Genomic DNA, 16,167 nt, shown 5'->3' with positions numbered 1-16,167 from the left:
ATGCTACCCAAAAGAGGATCATCACTCGTACTCAAAGTGGTTTAGATAGTGTTTTAATTCTAATCAAACCTGGGTTCGAATCCCACTATTGTAAATGTGTTTCCTTCTTTTCGGCCGGGTAGGTCGATTGAAGGAGTTTTTTGGTCCTTCTTCTCTTGAAATGTGTAGGCGTGCCACCACCAAGCCACTTGATGGCTTGGATGAAAGATCGTGTGAGTGTGTTTGTGCTTCTGACTTTTAATCAAACGATTGATCAGCCAAGCAAGGAGCCTCCTCTTGGCCTAGGTTCTTTTTCTTCCTTGAGGTCAAGGATGATTGAGCTTTGTATGACTATTTTTAGGATTTTTGTGATAAGTGCAATGAATGTAAATGCAGTAAACAAAATGACAAAAATCTAAGTGCGAGAAATGTAAATGCAGTAAATGAGATGTCAGAAATGTAAATGTGATAAAATAGATTAAAGCGATAAAGACTTGAATTAAACTCGAATGTAATGACAATTGAAATTAAATTGCAAGAAAGTAAGCTTACACTAGGAAAACGAAGAACTTGGATAATCTGAAGAACTTGAAAGATAAAATCTTAGATTATGAATTGAAAAGTACAGGATAAAAAGATAGATTTTGTGTGTTCAGTCGGAGGTCCTCTTCTCTTCTTCTGACGACCAATTTATAGAGCTTCCTTCAACTCACAGGATTTGGCCATTAAATGTCCACAACTAACTCTGTCTTGAAAATCCGTCCAATGTTAATGTCTTCCAGAGCTCTAGGCATGAACTGCCCAAAATGTTATTGGGATTGTGAAAACTCTCCCCTTGATATAAGGTGCAATGAATCTTGGTAGGTTGACACTTAATTCTTCATGTCTTTAAAGTCCGCCACTTGCAGGGAAACTTTTGCTGGAACTTTTGAACTTAGTTTCGTAGGCTGAGCTTTGGACTTGATTTGACATTTGGTGAGAAGTTGCACACTTGGAGCTTATGACTTGGTTAAGACTCCCACCAACGTTAAGTGGTATGTGAACTCCAAATATTTGGATATCGGTCGCATGGTTGATAGCTGCATATTCCAATAATTGTTGGCTGATCTTCATCTAAGCCATGTGCTGGCCGCTAGTCCACAAAGGCCTTAGCTTTGCCTTTGAATTTTATATGTATATATTTGTTTATTTCCAACTATGTCCACCGCATGGGTTACCTCTTGGCCTTTTGTTTGATATCGCATGAAGCCATCTTGGTATGTTGGTCTGGCGTTGGCAGCATATGGCATTAGGCTTTGATTAATTATATATATATTTGTTATAAATCTAGAGGAAATTGTAGAGAGAATTGAGATATAGAGAAAGCATAGAAATCTGATGTTTTCATTGAGTCATTTTCTATCTATTACAAATGAGGAGGAAGCCTTATTTTGTAGGCAAAGGTTATTGCCTCCCGTGAATGTGTGTAATCATGTCTTCCACTTCCACAATACTTTCGTCATTATATCCTTCATTCTTTCCAAATATGTGGGCTCCACTCAAGACTTTACAACACTCCCCCTTGGAGACCACTATGGAATATGCCTCGTTAAAAACCTTGCCAGTAAAACCCAGTGGGACAAAAATTGGTCGAAGGGAAAAAGAGTACATAACCGTTTGTAAAAATCTGTGTATATTGACACGCGTGCGACACTGCCTCATTAAAACCTTGCCAGGAAAAACCCAGTGGGATAAAAACCTGGATGAAGGAAAAAGAGTACAGTGTGTGAAGATCTTTATTGACAGCACGCTCCCCCTGATGCTTGGCAAAATATCTTTAAGCCATACTGTTGATCATCTTTCTAAATATGATAGTTGACACTGCTTCTGTGAGTCAATCTTGTAATATTGTTGAATGTTCCCCCTGAAGAATATCTCCCCCTAAAATCTTCATGACTAACTTTTTCTAATAAGCGACCATAGAAATTTCCAGAGTTCGCGTATCCAACAAAATCTAGGCTATTTGTAAGTTCACTTAAAAGAATATGCCCGTATATGATGTTATGCGGAGATAGTATCACATATGCCTCACATCATCCCAAAGTGATGGTGACGGAGCTGAGCTCTATCTGAAAATACAATGTCTGGTCCAGTATATTTCCGGAAAATCATTTAAGTGCCCAACGGATAATCCACATAAAATGCTTCAATACTTTCTTAGTATAAGCAAGAATCTCGTTGGCATAATGCTCGATCTTCAGGCCGAGACAAATATTCCTCGAACTCTTTAGGAGTTTTAACCAAGTATTAACTCTTCAGGAGTTTTGAACTCTTCGGGAGTTGTAATGTGTTGCAACCATATTATAATTAAGGTACTCACTGAGGCAATTTATACATATTAGTATTGAGTACAGATTTTGTGCTTCAAGCACATGTCCTTCAGGAACTTGCTTCATGCAATTCCAATCCTTCAAGGATTTTATTTAAGGGATTACACTTCATGACACATTATATAGCTTTAAATCCATCTATTAGTTCTCCTTGTACATCTTTAGAGAATCGCTTCTGGCGATATGCTCCGTGCATCTAATAACCCTTAAAGATAATATGTTGGTCTCCGTAAATGTGCAATAAGAAGGCACGATTGCATCTGTAAATATGGAGAAACCTAATATTCCTTGTTTCTACCAGAAACATTGTGTCATACAAAATGGGCATACTCCCTTTTATTCTGAACACCCAAGTATAGTATTAACATCTTTTGGTGTTCGTACTATGGGTTTGTTCTTTCACGTTCATTCTCATCTGTAATGGAATTGCCTCTTTCCATTTTGGCCAATGATATTGTCGACATTTAATAATAGAACGTGGTTCCAATCAACACAGCCCATTGATGATTTGAGTAGCTACTCCAAAACCAAAAATTGTTATTCATCAATTCTCATGATCCCACCATTCTCATGTGCATGCGCATGCATCAATTATAAGCATTTCTTTGCTTTTGGGTACCCAAGCCACTTTAAGGGGCTTTTATTATGTGAGAATGTGGATTATAACCTTCAATGGAGCGTTACTTTACAGTAGGGCGTGGATAATCTCCATTTAGGGAGTTGGAACATTTAGAACCCATATATCTGTCATGCTGCAGGCATGCCACAGATTAATACATACATGTCAATTAATTGTCCTTTTGGAACTTTAAGCCATATAATTTGCTATGCATCAGGCGTGCACCGTATTAATATTGACATGTTAAAGAAGTGTCCTTCTGGGACTTCAATTCATTACATTTGCTACACAACAGGCGTACATCATATTGATCACTGCTATACCCATGTTCTGTTCTTATGGGACTTTAATCTATGCAGTGTGTCATTAATGTATTCAACTTGCAATCTGTGAAATTTTCATTAATAATTCATGAATACATATCAGAATGATACAAGCCATCCTTCTTGAATGGTCCTTTGCATGGTGTTCTTCCGGAACGACCTTATCTCCTCATTTGGTTACCTTTAAGGATGTAGTACAAAATATCAAAACAAGAGTACAAGCATGAAATAATACAAATATTGCTTACATCCTTAGGTGGGAGAAACTTTTCTCAAGTATCATTTAAGCTCGTATCGGCTCTGCAAATATAATGTGACGCTTGATAATCTAGTTATATCCTGCAAGAGCAAAAATCACAATCCTTCTGTCTCTGTCAAAAATATAACCCTCAGTGTTAGGATCACTACATGGATTCTTTCTTCGGATGTTCATTCTAAGGAAATAAAATTCCTTATGAACCGAGAGATATAAAAAGAAAGAAAAGATACAAAAATTGTGATATTGATTGCAAGGTAAGGTAAGCAATCAAGGAAGGAAGCTGGTGGGAACAGACAACAAACTCTCATTTCTCCTAGCCTAGAAGAACTCCAGGAGATCAGAGCATGTGGTCATTCTTGCAGCTCCCTGATGTAGCGGAAACGTGATCAGGGATAGTCTCGCTTCCTGAATGGATGATCAGAGATAGTCTCGCTTCTCAAGCATATCGATGTACTCACTGATATGAAAAACAAGTGGATATTGCATCATTGGATATGGAGAAAATTGGAGGAAACTGAGTGTATTCTGCAAAGAAAATTTCGTTAGTAACATATTTATACACAAATAAGGGGAATAAGTAAATCTGGTGAATTTCAAATTAACCACAGAAATTTGCAAAGTTCTCGGGGTTCTTTGAAAAAGTAACTCCGTGAAATTCGCAAAGTAAGATCGACTTTGACGAAAATAATCCTGGAAAACGACTAAAGTGCCGACAGACATTAATGGAGGCCGCGTAAAGTTTTGGAACCTAGGAAAGAAAAAGAGAATATGGGGATCCAGGGAAATATTGGGATACTGGAAACGGTGCCACATTTCCACCTATAGATATTGCCTCTGCAAGATTTGATTGGAGTAACTGCATTTCAACTCAATTCCCTTTCATTCTCTGAAAGTTCAGTTTTTCTAAGGCTTTCCTCAAAACCTTCTGAAAATGGCTTCCTCTTCTTCTCGCCCAAATCATTTCGATTTAAATGTTGATCCCAAAGCAACCCGTGATGCCAAAGTCTGGCGGCCATCCTTTGTATCCCAAAACCATCATCTCACGGTTAATGATTCTGTGATGATGAATGATTCGACTGCTGTCACAGTAGCTAGGAATTTCCTTATTCCTATGGATGACATGTTGTTAACATGGAGGTCTGAAGAAGAGGCCATTGATGACTCACTGGCTTTTAGCATTCAGAGTGCTGCTTCTGTTTCTAACTTGGCTAATCGTTTGCGTGTTAGAGCAAACGAGATTCAGGAGCTGAACACTGAAAATTCGTCTCTTCAAAGAAAACTTCATGAGTCTCAACAGGAGGTTGAGAAACTTAAAGAAGAGAATAATGCCTTGTTGAAACTAGTGAGTTCATACTCCGTTGATACGCAGACAAGGCTTGACATGCTGCAGATTTCCAATGAAAAGATTCTGGAAGACCACGAAAGACTTATGGCTAAGCTTAAGAGGCGTCGTCCTCTTCCTGCAGAGGCTTCCAGAACATAATGGAATTTTATAGATTTTACAGAGCCTGCTCCTTTCTTGCAGGTGAAGAAAATCTATCTGTTGTATACTCCTTTTCTGTTATAATAATTGGGCAAATTCTTAAACTTGTACCCGTGGTTTTTACGTCTTTTCAAAATGACGGTTTGGAACCTTGTGCCTTATAGGTTCAAATAACCACAACAAATCTCTCAAGTAACATATTTCAATGCATGTGAGTCTGGAACTTCTGGCCCGGGCTAAAACACGACCTCAGAATTTATTTGCCCTTTTCAAATGGGCATGAAATATGAATTGAGTAAAAGCCATGATAATATTGCAATATAGTAGTGAAGAGCATTAACTACTATATACCCAAAACTTCAGGTTTGGGATCTCTCATATATTTGGATCCATGGGCTTCCGGCCCAGATCATATAATATTACAAAATATGTGGAGAGCCTTAATTCATCCTTTGAGGTTTATCCTGATATTATCTATTTCACGGTGTATTCTTAACAACCAGAATTCACAAAATATATTTCTTTCTTGAGGTGTCGATTGTAACAGAATCGAACTTTATCAAATTATTTTCTTATGCCAAAGAGATATGTGGTGTTCCACATTTTGCAATAATACCTCAAGGGTTGTCCATTTAATTGTTGGAACTTCAGGTTCTCAATATTGTCAGATTTTGGACTGCATGCCAAAATCACATATTCTCATGGTGTGGACATTTTTATAAATTCCTGTACATATTTCAGGACTTCAGGCCCTTATGTAATCGTCCATGTTCTGAGGAACTTCTGGCATTTCATTTAATTGCTCATCCATGAGTTTAAGGAATTGCAGGTTTCCTTTTGTATATAGTGACGGTTTATCCAAAATGGTTAATATTAATGTATACATCACTATTCATGTATATGGTACTATTCATCAAGTCATGAATACGTATCTATTCATGTGTACAGTACATTTGCCAATACAGTTATTATTCATGTGTACTGTATTATTAACCAATACGGTACTATTACATTATCAAGGAACTCCAGATCCTTATTTACATGTCAAGGATCAAGGATCTTCTGGTCCGATCTCTTGTTTACAAATATAGTATCGAGAGACTGCCAGCTCTCATATCAATATCATCATCAAGGATCTTCAAGTCCTGATGCAGTTGCATGATGAGGATCAAGGAGCTTCTGGTCCTGATCTGTATATTGTAAAAACTCATCATATCGCACAATTAATCTATAAAATAAATTGCTGGTAAATAAATTGCTGGTATGGATGATAAACCCGCACCATACTTTAAATAAATGTAAATGTGCGATAAAGTAAATGCGCTGGTATGGGCACTAATTCTGCTCCATAAAAAAAAATAAAGACAGTTGTGTGGACGATAAACCCGTGCCACATTTTTAAATAAATATTGTCGTATGGGTAATAAACTTACACCATACAGTAAATAAAATAAATGTGGGGATAAGACCACAACTAAAAATATAGGAGGTGAAAACCGTCCATAGTAAATGTGAGGATAAAACCACCACTAAAAATATAGGAGGTGAAACCGTCCATAGAACTACTATATATATGGATAAAGTAAAGGCAGTCATTGGTGGGTTCTTATCAACACCACAATTAAATAATATAATATTATTATACCAATATGTTAGTGGAAAGCTAGACATATCACGTTGGCTTTTCTTCTTTCCACCTGCAATCTACACTAGCTTTGAATGTTAGTTAAGTATTAAATTGTGCAAATATTATAATAATATAATTAATGGAAGAGATAAAGTGAGAGGCAGAGAACTTATCCCCTTTTGGTGTTGTTTTTCTGATCAAAGTTTTTTTCATATTGCGAGCAAAGTCCAAGTAAAGCCACCATGCTCTGCTTCACATCCCCTTTTTCCAATCAGTACTTGTTACGATAAGATACAGGGACAATTCCAATTCCTTGAGGGCATGCGCAAATCCTGTCTCATGTTTATGGAAGCCATGACCACCTTATTGGCAAAGGCTGACCCAGGTGCTGATCACCTTTTGAACCATGGAGGTGATGGGCATAGGCACAAGCTCTGCGAGCCACCAAGCAAAGACCCAAACAAGCACTTCTAGCATGTTCCAGCTAGCCACAAGGCCATCTGACAGGAAGCTTTTTGACCGTTGGATTGGATGATTGTGGTGGAGAGGGAGAAGTGGAGATTTGGGGTCATCGGAGATGGGATGATCCATATGATGATTAATTGAGCTTTGGAACCTCGGGTTGGAGTTTTTGGTTGAATATCTCAGCTGGTATTTTAGAGATATTCGTGCTGATAACGTGTTATAAATCTAGAGGAAATTGTAGAGAGAATTGAGATATAGAGAAAGCATCATTGAGTCATTTTCTATCTATTACAAATGAGGAGGAAGCTTTATTTTGTAGGCAAAGGTTATTGCCTCCCGTGAATGTGTGTAATCATATCTTCCACTTCCACAATACTTTCATCATTATATCCTTCATTCTTTCCAAATATGTGGGCTCCACTCAAGACTTTACAACAATATTAAGACAAAAAAAACTTTTCAGCCCAATTTGCTCCAACTGCACCTCTTCGCATAGGAAGTCATTTGCTGTTGCCACAGAGCACCCATCCACTTGAAACAATAAACTAAGAAAGAATGGTTTCTTTCTTAAAATGGACAACACCAATGACTAAAGAAAGAACCTAAAGTTCTTTCACACATGTTATGGTACACATGTCATAAACCAATTAAACTCCTCCCATAAAATAATGCCCAAACCACCCAAAGGCTATTTGAGTCCAACATTTCAGCACTTCCTCCTTAGTTTGCTCCACTTGTTGTTCCACACCAACATTCAAAGCTTTCCCACGTGATTTGCTGCTTCATTTGTCCAATTTGCAAACCACCCAAAGGCTTATGATGGCACTTATATATATACAATAAGATAAAGAACTTTCCAGCCCATTTTTGCACATCACCAAAACTTCGGCCGCACATTTGCACTCATCTATTTATTTTATATATACATATATATATATATATATATATATATTAAGACAAAGAGCTTTTCAGCCGAATTGGTAGACCAACCAAAGGCTCCAGCCATACTTTTTTCATTCATCCACCTATTATACATGTATAATAGGACACAATAGCTTTCGCCCCAATTTGCTAAAACATCCAAACTTTGGCCGCCACTTGCATCATTTCTTTTTGCAGACCCCTAATGCCTCGAGCCGCATATTTGCAAACCCTTCAGTCACATATATATATATATATATATACAGAAATTCTCTTATGCGGACATCCGGACGTTATTATCGTGCGGACGCAGTGTATTTTGTACTACCCCTCTCTGTTTTCCTGCCTGTTTACAATAGGATCCGCACGATAATAACGTGCGGACATCCGGATAAGAGAATAACTATATATATATATATATATAATAAGATAAGTGGACTCAAAAACCTTCAGCCTAATTTTCTCCAGCCACTACCTTTTCAACCGAATTAGCAAATAATTAAAAGGTTCCAGCCACACTTTGTTCATTCATCTACCTATTATATATATATATATATATATATATATAATGCATACCATATAATGATGGCTTTGAATTTGATTTCACCGTTTGCTTTCACTTTGTAATATTATATATATATAGGGCATGAACTTGGGAGCCTGGCTGGACATGCAACAATCCAAAGTAATTGCATTTTTATATATAAGTTCATATTTTAATTTGCACACGTGGGTCACCCGATTATTGAAGTTGGCCAAACAGCACATGAAACTTTACCTGCACAAGACATGAATCCTTATATATAAGGATGATATTAAATCTTAACCTTCCAAACCTCCAGCCGACTTGCAAAATGGTTACAGACTTTAGTCTCCACGAAAACCCCCAGGACTCTTGCCCAAAAATCTGTGGCTCTCGGCCGATAAAACTGGGCATTGATAGCAAAAATCTAGCCACATCTTCCAGCACAACCGGCCGATAACTCCAAGATTTCGGCTGCAACCTCTTCACAAGCTTCAAATTCGGTTTTGATTTTCAACAGCCCCAAACATTGCCCCTCGATTTGTTTAGCTCGGAATTGGTGTAAAGGTAAGCAAATTGAAACCCAAGACCTTTCAATTTCTGAAGTTTGAGACTTTCTAATTGGCTTGCATGTTATTAAGCTTTGAAATTAAATTGGAAGGATTTTTGTTAAGAATCCTAGGTATTACAAATACCCAAATGTTCTCATTATTTACCCATAAAACATTCCCACCATAGCCATAGGTTTCTAGAAGGTTTTCCCTCAAAACTCATATCCTCTTTATCTTCACATTCATCATTTCACACACCAAATCCACCCGAATCAATGTCAAACTTGAAATTTGCAAGTTTCTAGGTATGTTGCACTAATTCTTTGTTGATTTTGGTATGATTTTGATGAATTTGTAGCTTTGAAAAGTGTAGACTTGAAACTTTGAATGTATGAATAGTGCCATGATGTTCTTCATGTTCTTGATTCGAATCTCACTTTCTTCACTATATTTTCCTTTGATTCGATTTTTCTTCATGTTTGTAGGATGGAATCCATTCCAAATGATAGTGCCCAATTTTTTAAAGAAATGAAAGTGGCCATGGACAAAGACTTGGGCAAGCAGGTATTTGCCTACTTCCTCAATGCCTTTCCCAACTCTGCCCAATATATTCTCGGCCCATTTTTCTCGGCCTACCCAGAAAAGTTGGCGAAGGTGTGGGTGACACAGCCGAGAAATGGCCCAACTTATTTTTCAGACTTTACATGGGCAACTTTTTGGGAGAGCTCCAAGCCTTTCATAGGTTGGCCAACGGGGACCCCCATCAAAATGGATTCCGCCGGAACTAAAGAAGCTCCATCAAAGAAAGTATCATCCGCCGCCGGGAAATTAGACCACTCGAGCTCGGCGGAAGGTAAATTTGATTGGTATCATTGGTTCAAAATTTTAGAACCAAAATTGAAGGGCCATTGGAAGAAAATCGGAATATATGATACATTGCTCCTATGTGCGGGAATAGCCTTTCCTTGCGACCAATCTCTTGTTATTGCAGAGCTATGCTTTTGGTCTTCATCCACCAATTGCTAGACTTGCTAGACTTGGCCGCCATTGCAGGCCTTCGCCCTCATGGAGATGATTTCTCGGCCGCCAACCTTCGGGAAGCCAAGGTGGGCTTAGATTTTCACAAGTCGATCAAAACCTCCTGGAGTTAGATGAAAAAGTATCGTGGCCATAGCGAAGAGCCCACCGACCCCCCTTCCATCAATGACGTATCCTACACTGAGCATGTGGCTTTTCTTGTGATGTGGTTGTGCAAATTCCTGGCATGCCCAAAATCCGGTGGGATTACTAAGGAATTCCAAGCCTTGGCGGAAGTACTTGTAGATGGCCATCAAGTGGCCATGGGCCCAATCTTTCTTGCCTATCTTTATAGAGGGCTTCGTGAGGTAATTACTAAACCCATGGATTACCATGCTTTTGGCCCTATATGGATTTTTCAATTGTGGCTCTAGCTCTATTTTCCGGAACTAAGTCCCGCCACCGTTTGCCCCAACGATAAGGCTCTTCTGGGTCCACCCCTGCTCAACACCCCACGCCGGAAGCATTATGTTGAGGATTGCTTCCGATTTTTCTATGAGTGCCAAGAGAGGACCAGGGAGCATCTCTCCATTTGCTTAGATCACCGTTTCCCGGATTATCTAGCCATGAATCTTTCCTCATATTCTACGGCAGAGACAAAGGAGGAGAGGCATAATATGTGGGCGAGCATCCTCATTAGCCGAGATCTTCCATACGGCCTAATGGTGAACAAAGGTGGCAATTATCATTGTGGTGGTGAACTTTATTATCCCGCCACCGCCGGCTACCAACTTGGTTTCATTCAGAACATCCCGATTCCGCCCATGGATTCCGTCAACCTGCTTTCTTCTTGGCGGGGTGAATTCAAGGATGCAAAAGAAGTCACCGCCTTGACGAATTTCAACTAAGACTTGGTGAAATCCTTCAGCATTCCGATTAGAGATCCCCAATTTGGTAACTCTAATATTTTCATCCATTGGTGGAAAGAGATGTCGGCCGGTTGGTTTTCTCAACCTTGTTCGGAGATTGAAGGTAGAATCTTCAGGCATTGCCCATGCTCATTAACCTACCAGCAAGAGAAAGAGAAGAACAAGGCCCAAGCAAAAGGTAAAATATTCACACGTTTTCTCATTTTAATTTTGGCTATCTTCCTACTTTCTAACAATTCAAATCTCACAGCTGACACAGCCGGGAAGGAAAGTCCTTCTGCCGACATTATTGAGAGAGAGAGCTCCGCCAATCCCACCGATGCTAATCCTGGGCGGGGCGAGAAAAGGCCCAATGCCCCCGTCCAAGGTAAACTACTCTCCATGATTATTTTTGCCTTTTTTGAAGATTTGCATTTCCATCCTTCTGAATTTTTTTTAATGGGCATCTCTAAAAAATTAAATCTCCTAATTTTTAGCAAATACCCCCGCCGGAAATATTGTGCCCCCACAATCATTCCTTCGGCCTAGAAAAGCTCAGCGCATCCTCTCGCCTCAAGGTTTGGCCGTGCACCCCATTTTTTTATTTATTTTTTTATTTTTTTTATTTTTTAACTAACGAAACTTGTTGCAGGTTCCTCAAGGCTGGCGGAGCAACCTTCTCTTTCTCATTCGATTGGGGCCGTGCAATCGGCCACTACTCTGCCCATCGCTTTGGTAAGCTTATATCTATGTGTACTTTCATTTATTAATTCTACTGGCCCAAACTCACTTCTACGCCCAAAAATATAGGAAATTCAACATTCCGCACCTGAGACGGAAATTAGGGCACAAGTCATGACTTCGGTGGGCGAGGATGGGGTAGCTTCATTTCCTTAGCTGTTTGAATTTTCTTTTACTTCTTTTATGCTTAATACATTTTCAAACTTAGTCGACCGAGGTCAATTCCATTGGACACCTAGAAGAGGTTTCCACAGGGTTACACGAGACTACTCCCATGCCCGAGGATCATGCCCTGGAGCATGTGACCGAGCTGACAGAGGAAGACTTCCCACACGTTCCAAACTCTCAGGTTCATTAAAATTTCATATTTTCAAAGTTTCTTCTATACTTGCCCGCAATTCCTTATTTTCAATGTTCGAACATGTTAGCCGGCCATTTCTGGCCCTGAACTTTCTTCGGCTAACACCGCGGCCACTGAGGCCAAATTTCAGCCCATTTTTCCCATCGACGGAAGTGCACCACCTGAGCCCATCCTTATGCTGACCTCGGTAGCTCCTGCCTTGGTGGTCGATGCTATTCCGTCCGAACTCCAACTTGAGGTAAGCCTCGACACTTTCATGCTTATTTCAAATATATGTGCCATTATTTTAACCCTCATACCCTTTTGCTAGGTTGGAGAGTCTTCATCCTTTACTCTTGCCAAGATTACCATGAATCCATCGGCGGTGGATAATGGAAGCTTGGCCATGGTCCCTCACGAAGAAGCACCTCAATCATCTCCTGATCAGGTATGAAAACAAGCAATATATACATATATACATATGCAACTTACTTTCTTTACTTGAAAATATAATGCCCATTTTTCTCGCAGCCCTCTGGTGACATTTTTGGCTTCCTCGATCAGTGGGATGCATCTATATCTTCGGCAAAAGCTTCTACTCGTCTTGCCACTTCTTCCACCACGACCGGGGCCCTACCAGATTCCGGGGCTGAGGCCCCCTTCAGTCATACAGAGATAGAGACCTCATGTCCTTAGAGGACAAGGATGAAAGGGACAAACTCAAGGCTGCCATTGAGACTTTGGCGAGCTCTGGCTTTTTTTTAAACCCATGCTCAGCCACTATGATCACATATCTCTTTGGTCAGGTGGAGAAGTTTGCCTCCCGTTGCCGTTCTCTTCTGGAGGAGCAAAGGATGGGCCAAGACTTGGAGCAATGGATTACCTCACGTAATGCAACCATGAGGAAGGAGATCGAGATTGCCCGCCAGATACAACAGGAGGTCGCAGATATTGATGAGCAGGTGAGGCAGCTTCAAGAGAAGAGGGCTGCCATTGTCGCCAAAGTCTTCAAGATTGCCCGGAGCAATAGGCCTCTCGAGGCTCAACTTCGTCAGGATGCGGCAGCCGTGGGAGCGTACCGAGAGACGAAGCTGACCCTTCAGTCTACCTTGTCGATCGGAGACGCTGTGGTGGAGAGCTTTAGGATTGCCCTTCGCACCCTTTTCCCTGATGCTTAGGTTCATACTCGGCCATTGGATGACCCATTTTGTACTTAGCTAGTTCCTTTTTATTTGGTCACCATATGTGGTAGAACTAACTTAGTTTCTAAACCTTTAGTGGATGCTTAGGCCATTACCTGGCCCCAATTCGTAGTAGACTTTTGCCTACCTATATGTATATCTTTTGGAAGGAGTCCTTTAATGAGGCCCATTCTTCTAATAAAAATCATTGTTTTATTATGAGATGTTTCTTTGCGGCGGACTACCTCTCCGCCATTTCCCAAGCCGTTGGGTAATATTTCTTCAGAAAGCGGCCATTAATGGGTGAATCATGGAGACGACCACTCTCATAACTCAACCTATATGCTTATTTTCCTAAAACTTGGTTGACGAGGAAAGGTCCTTCCCAGGTTGGAGACCATTTACCAAAACTACGATCTTTCGTTCCTAATGGCAGAATAGTTTTCCATACTAAATCTCCAACCCCGAAACTCTTGGCCTTGGTCTTCTTATCATACGCCCTGGCCACCTTTTCTTTTTGGGCCTTTAATTTATCCAAAGCCTCAAGTCGAACTTCATCAAGATCATCTAGCTCTTGAGCCATCGCCTGGTTATACTCATCCTTACTCCATTTAGCGTGGCGAGCCACCCTTAAAGATTTTACCGAAATCTCGAGGGGTAAGACGGCGTCATGGCCATATGTGAGTGCGAAAGCTTCATATGGAAATATGTATCTACAATTTAGATAGGCTAGTATTTCATCTTGTTGGTTCTCTTGGAAAACTACTCTAGCTCTATCTGAACCTTTGTTAATATATTTGAAAAGATATTTTATAAGCATTGATTGACAACATGATTCAACATTTATATGAGCGTTGTATCTAAGCAGTAATTTAGAGTTGTAAGGTACTACAAAACTGTTATCAATTTGTATTCCATTTTTTATCACAAATTTTGTTGGGTCGTCACAACATCTATATACAGGGTAACCATTTGTTTCAAAAATTGTTTCGCTTTTATATTGTTTGGAATGACTATTTGAAAATGAATCATTGCATACTACTTACATCTATCTACTCTTGTTGCCTAATTGAGTGCTAAATGAATAATTTTATGATATTTTAGATCATTATCATTCATTTTTATAATTTGTTTTGCTCAATCCCTAAAAAGCATGTAGCTAAGCAAACCACATCAGCTTCTTTATGCTAGCAAGCTATACCAAACAGATTTGTTTTGCTCAATCCCTAAAAAGCATGTACCTAAGCTAACCACATCAGCTTCTTTGTTTTAGCAAGCTATACCAAACAAACACACAACTGATTGAGAAATTTCAACTCCTCAATTTTGTCTTGCAGGATTTAAAACTGAAAAGGCTCATTTGCACTTATTTTTTACTTATTTTATATCTGCATGTATTGACAACAACCCAGGGGTTCGAATCTACAGTCAATAAAGCTCAATAACTCAAAACACTCAAAACATTCAACAGCATGCTCAAATGTTTCAATCCATTGGACTTATTTTATATCTGCCTGTATTCACAAAAACACAAGGGTTCGAATCTATATTCTAACAACAGTCAACAAAGCTCAATAACTCAACACACTCAAAACATTCAACAACATGCTCAAATGTTTCAATCCATTGCTCTGGCCTAAAATTAACCTTGGCAAAACACCCAAAAGATTCAACAACATACTCAGATATTAGAGGGATTAGGGTTAGAAAGCTCATTTTTTTATTATCAAACAACATAATTGATAAACCCAAATAACATGATTATTAACTCATAGTTTGACAGAAACCCCAATAATAAAAAAGAAAAAAGACAATGAAAACCAAATTCAATAGAGGTTAAGATAAAAGAACTAACCACAGAAACCCCAGTTGCTCACACGATGAAAGCCGAAGCTGATGAGTTCAAAACTATGATCAGAGATGGAGATTGATTTTCGAATCGAAAAAGAAGAAGGCAAAGAAGTTGTTGGACAATGGCAACCGAAACTAATGGTCTGGAAAAGAAGAGAGAGAAAGGTTGAAACAAAGAGGAATTTGTTGAATCTGAAAAGCAAAAGGAAAAATAGATGGCTCCGTAAAAAAGTAGAAGCTTCCAGATGGACATCGAAGAACCAATCCAGCTCTCCCATCTTTGCCCCTGAAGCTGTCAAACTAGCTAGTTCAAACAGAACCATGCGCCTCTCAAGAAGGAACATACACATGGTTAGATTCGAAGCAGGGGGGGCAAAACGAGGAAAACACAAAGCAATCAGCTAAGGATAAAATCGTGATTTTACTGTGTCAGGAAAGAAAAGAAGTTGGTTGAACAGTTAAAAATAGGGGCATTTTCGTAAATTTACTGTGCTTAGCTACAAGGATCAGTTGGATTGGGTTTTAGTATATATAGAATTTAAAGTATATACTTATCAGTACAGTACTATTCGTAATAATTAATAATAATATTTATGAAAGTATAACATGTACCAAGACAACTATATATAATCAATTTAAATATGTAATTATAAACTAAATAGATAGCAAAACATTTAATCCCCAAATATATATACTTTTAAAAATTCGGGTCTTCACAGTTTTTCATGGCATCAACTAAGACAACTATATCAAACAACATACTTTCATGGGAAGATGAAACAAACACACATAAAAAAACAAAAAAGACCCTCTATGTCGCGAGCCCCTCTATGGTGTTCATGCTCGTGCCTTTTCATTTCATGCCTCTATTGCCTTTATAACTCTTATAACATGTGGTTTACAAAGATTCGTACAATCATAGGCATCAAATAAACACATATATTAAAAAATCAAACCCATATTGTTTTCCAAAACCCATAAGGCGCATCATCCTTTGAAAATTTAGTTAT

The 16,167-nt window shown here is 39.0% G+C and overlaps 1 protein-coding gene across 1 annotated transcript; it reads right to left on the bottom strand.

Moving 5' to 3' along the window:
* Positions 1-13,652: 13,652 nt before the first annotated feature.
* On the bottom strand, positions 13,653-14,126 carry LOC148296511 (uncharacterized). The gene has a single exon (XM_088248548.1). The coding sequence runs from the start codon at positions 14,124-14,126 to the stop codon at positions 13,653-13,655; it is 474 nt and encodes a 157-aa protein (XP_088104674.1).
* Positions 14,127-16,167: the final 2,041 nt, after the last annotated feature.

The sequence above is a fragment of the Prunus avium genome, chromosome 2, assembly GCF_965620075.1.
Source record: "Prunus avium chromosome 2, drPruAviu1.hap1.1, whole genome shotgun sequence".
In the NCBI taxonomy this organism is placed as follows: Eukaryota; Viridiplantae; Streptophyta; class Magnoliopsida; order Rosales; family Rosaceae; genus Prunus; species Prunus avium.
Note: the sequence above shows the minus strand (reverse complement) of the source record. Positions and strands in the feature narration are given on the sequence as shown.

Bases quoted from the DNA above. Each gene is read 5' to 3' on its own strand.
- LOC148296511 (XM_088248548.1), bottom strand. From the start codon at position 14,126: ATGCTTATAAAATATCTTTTCAAATATATTAACAAAGGTTCAGATAGA.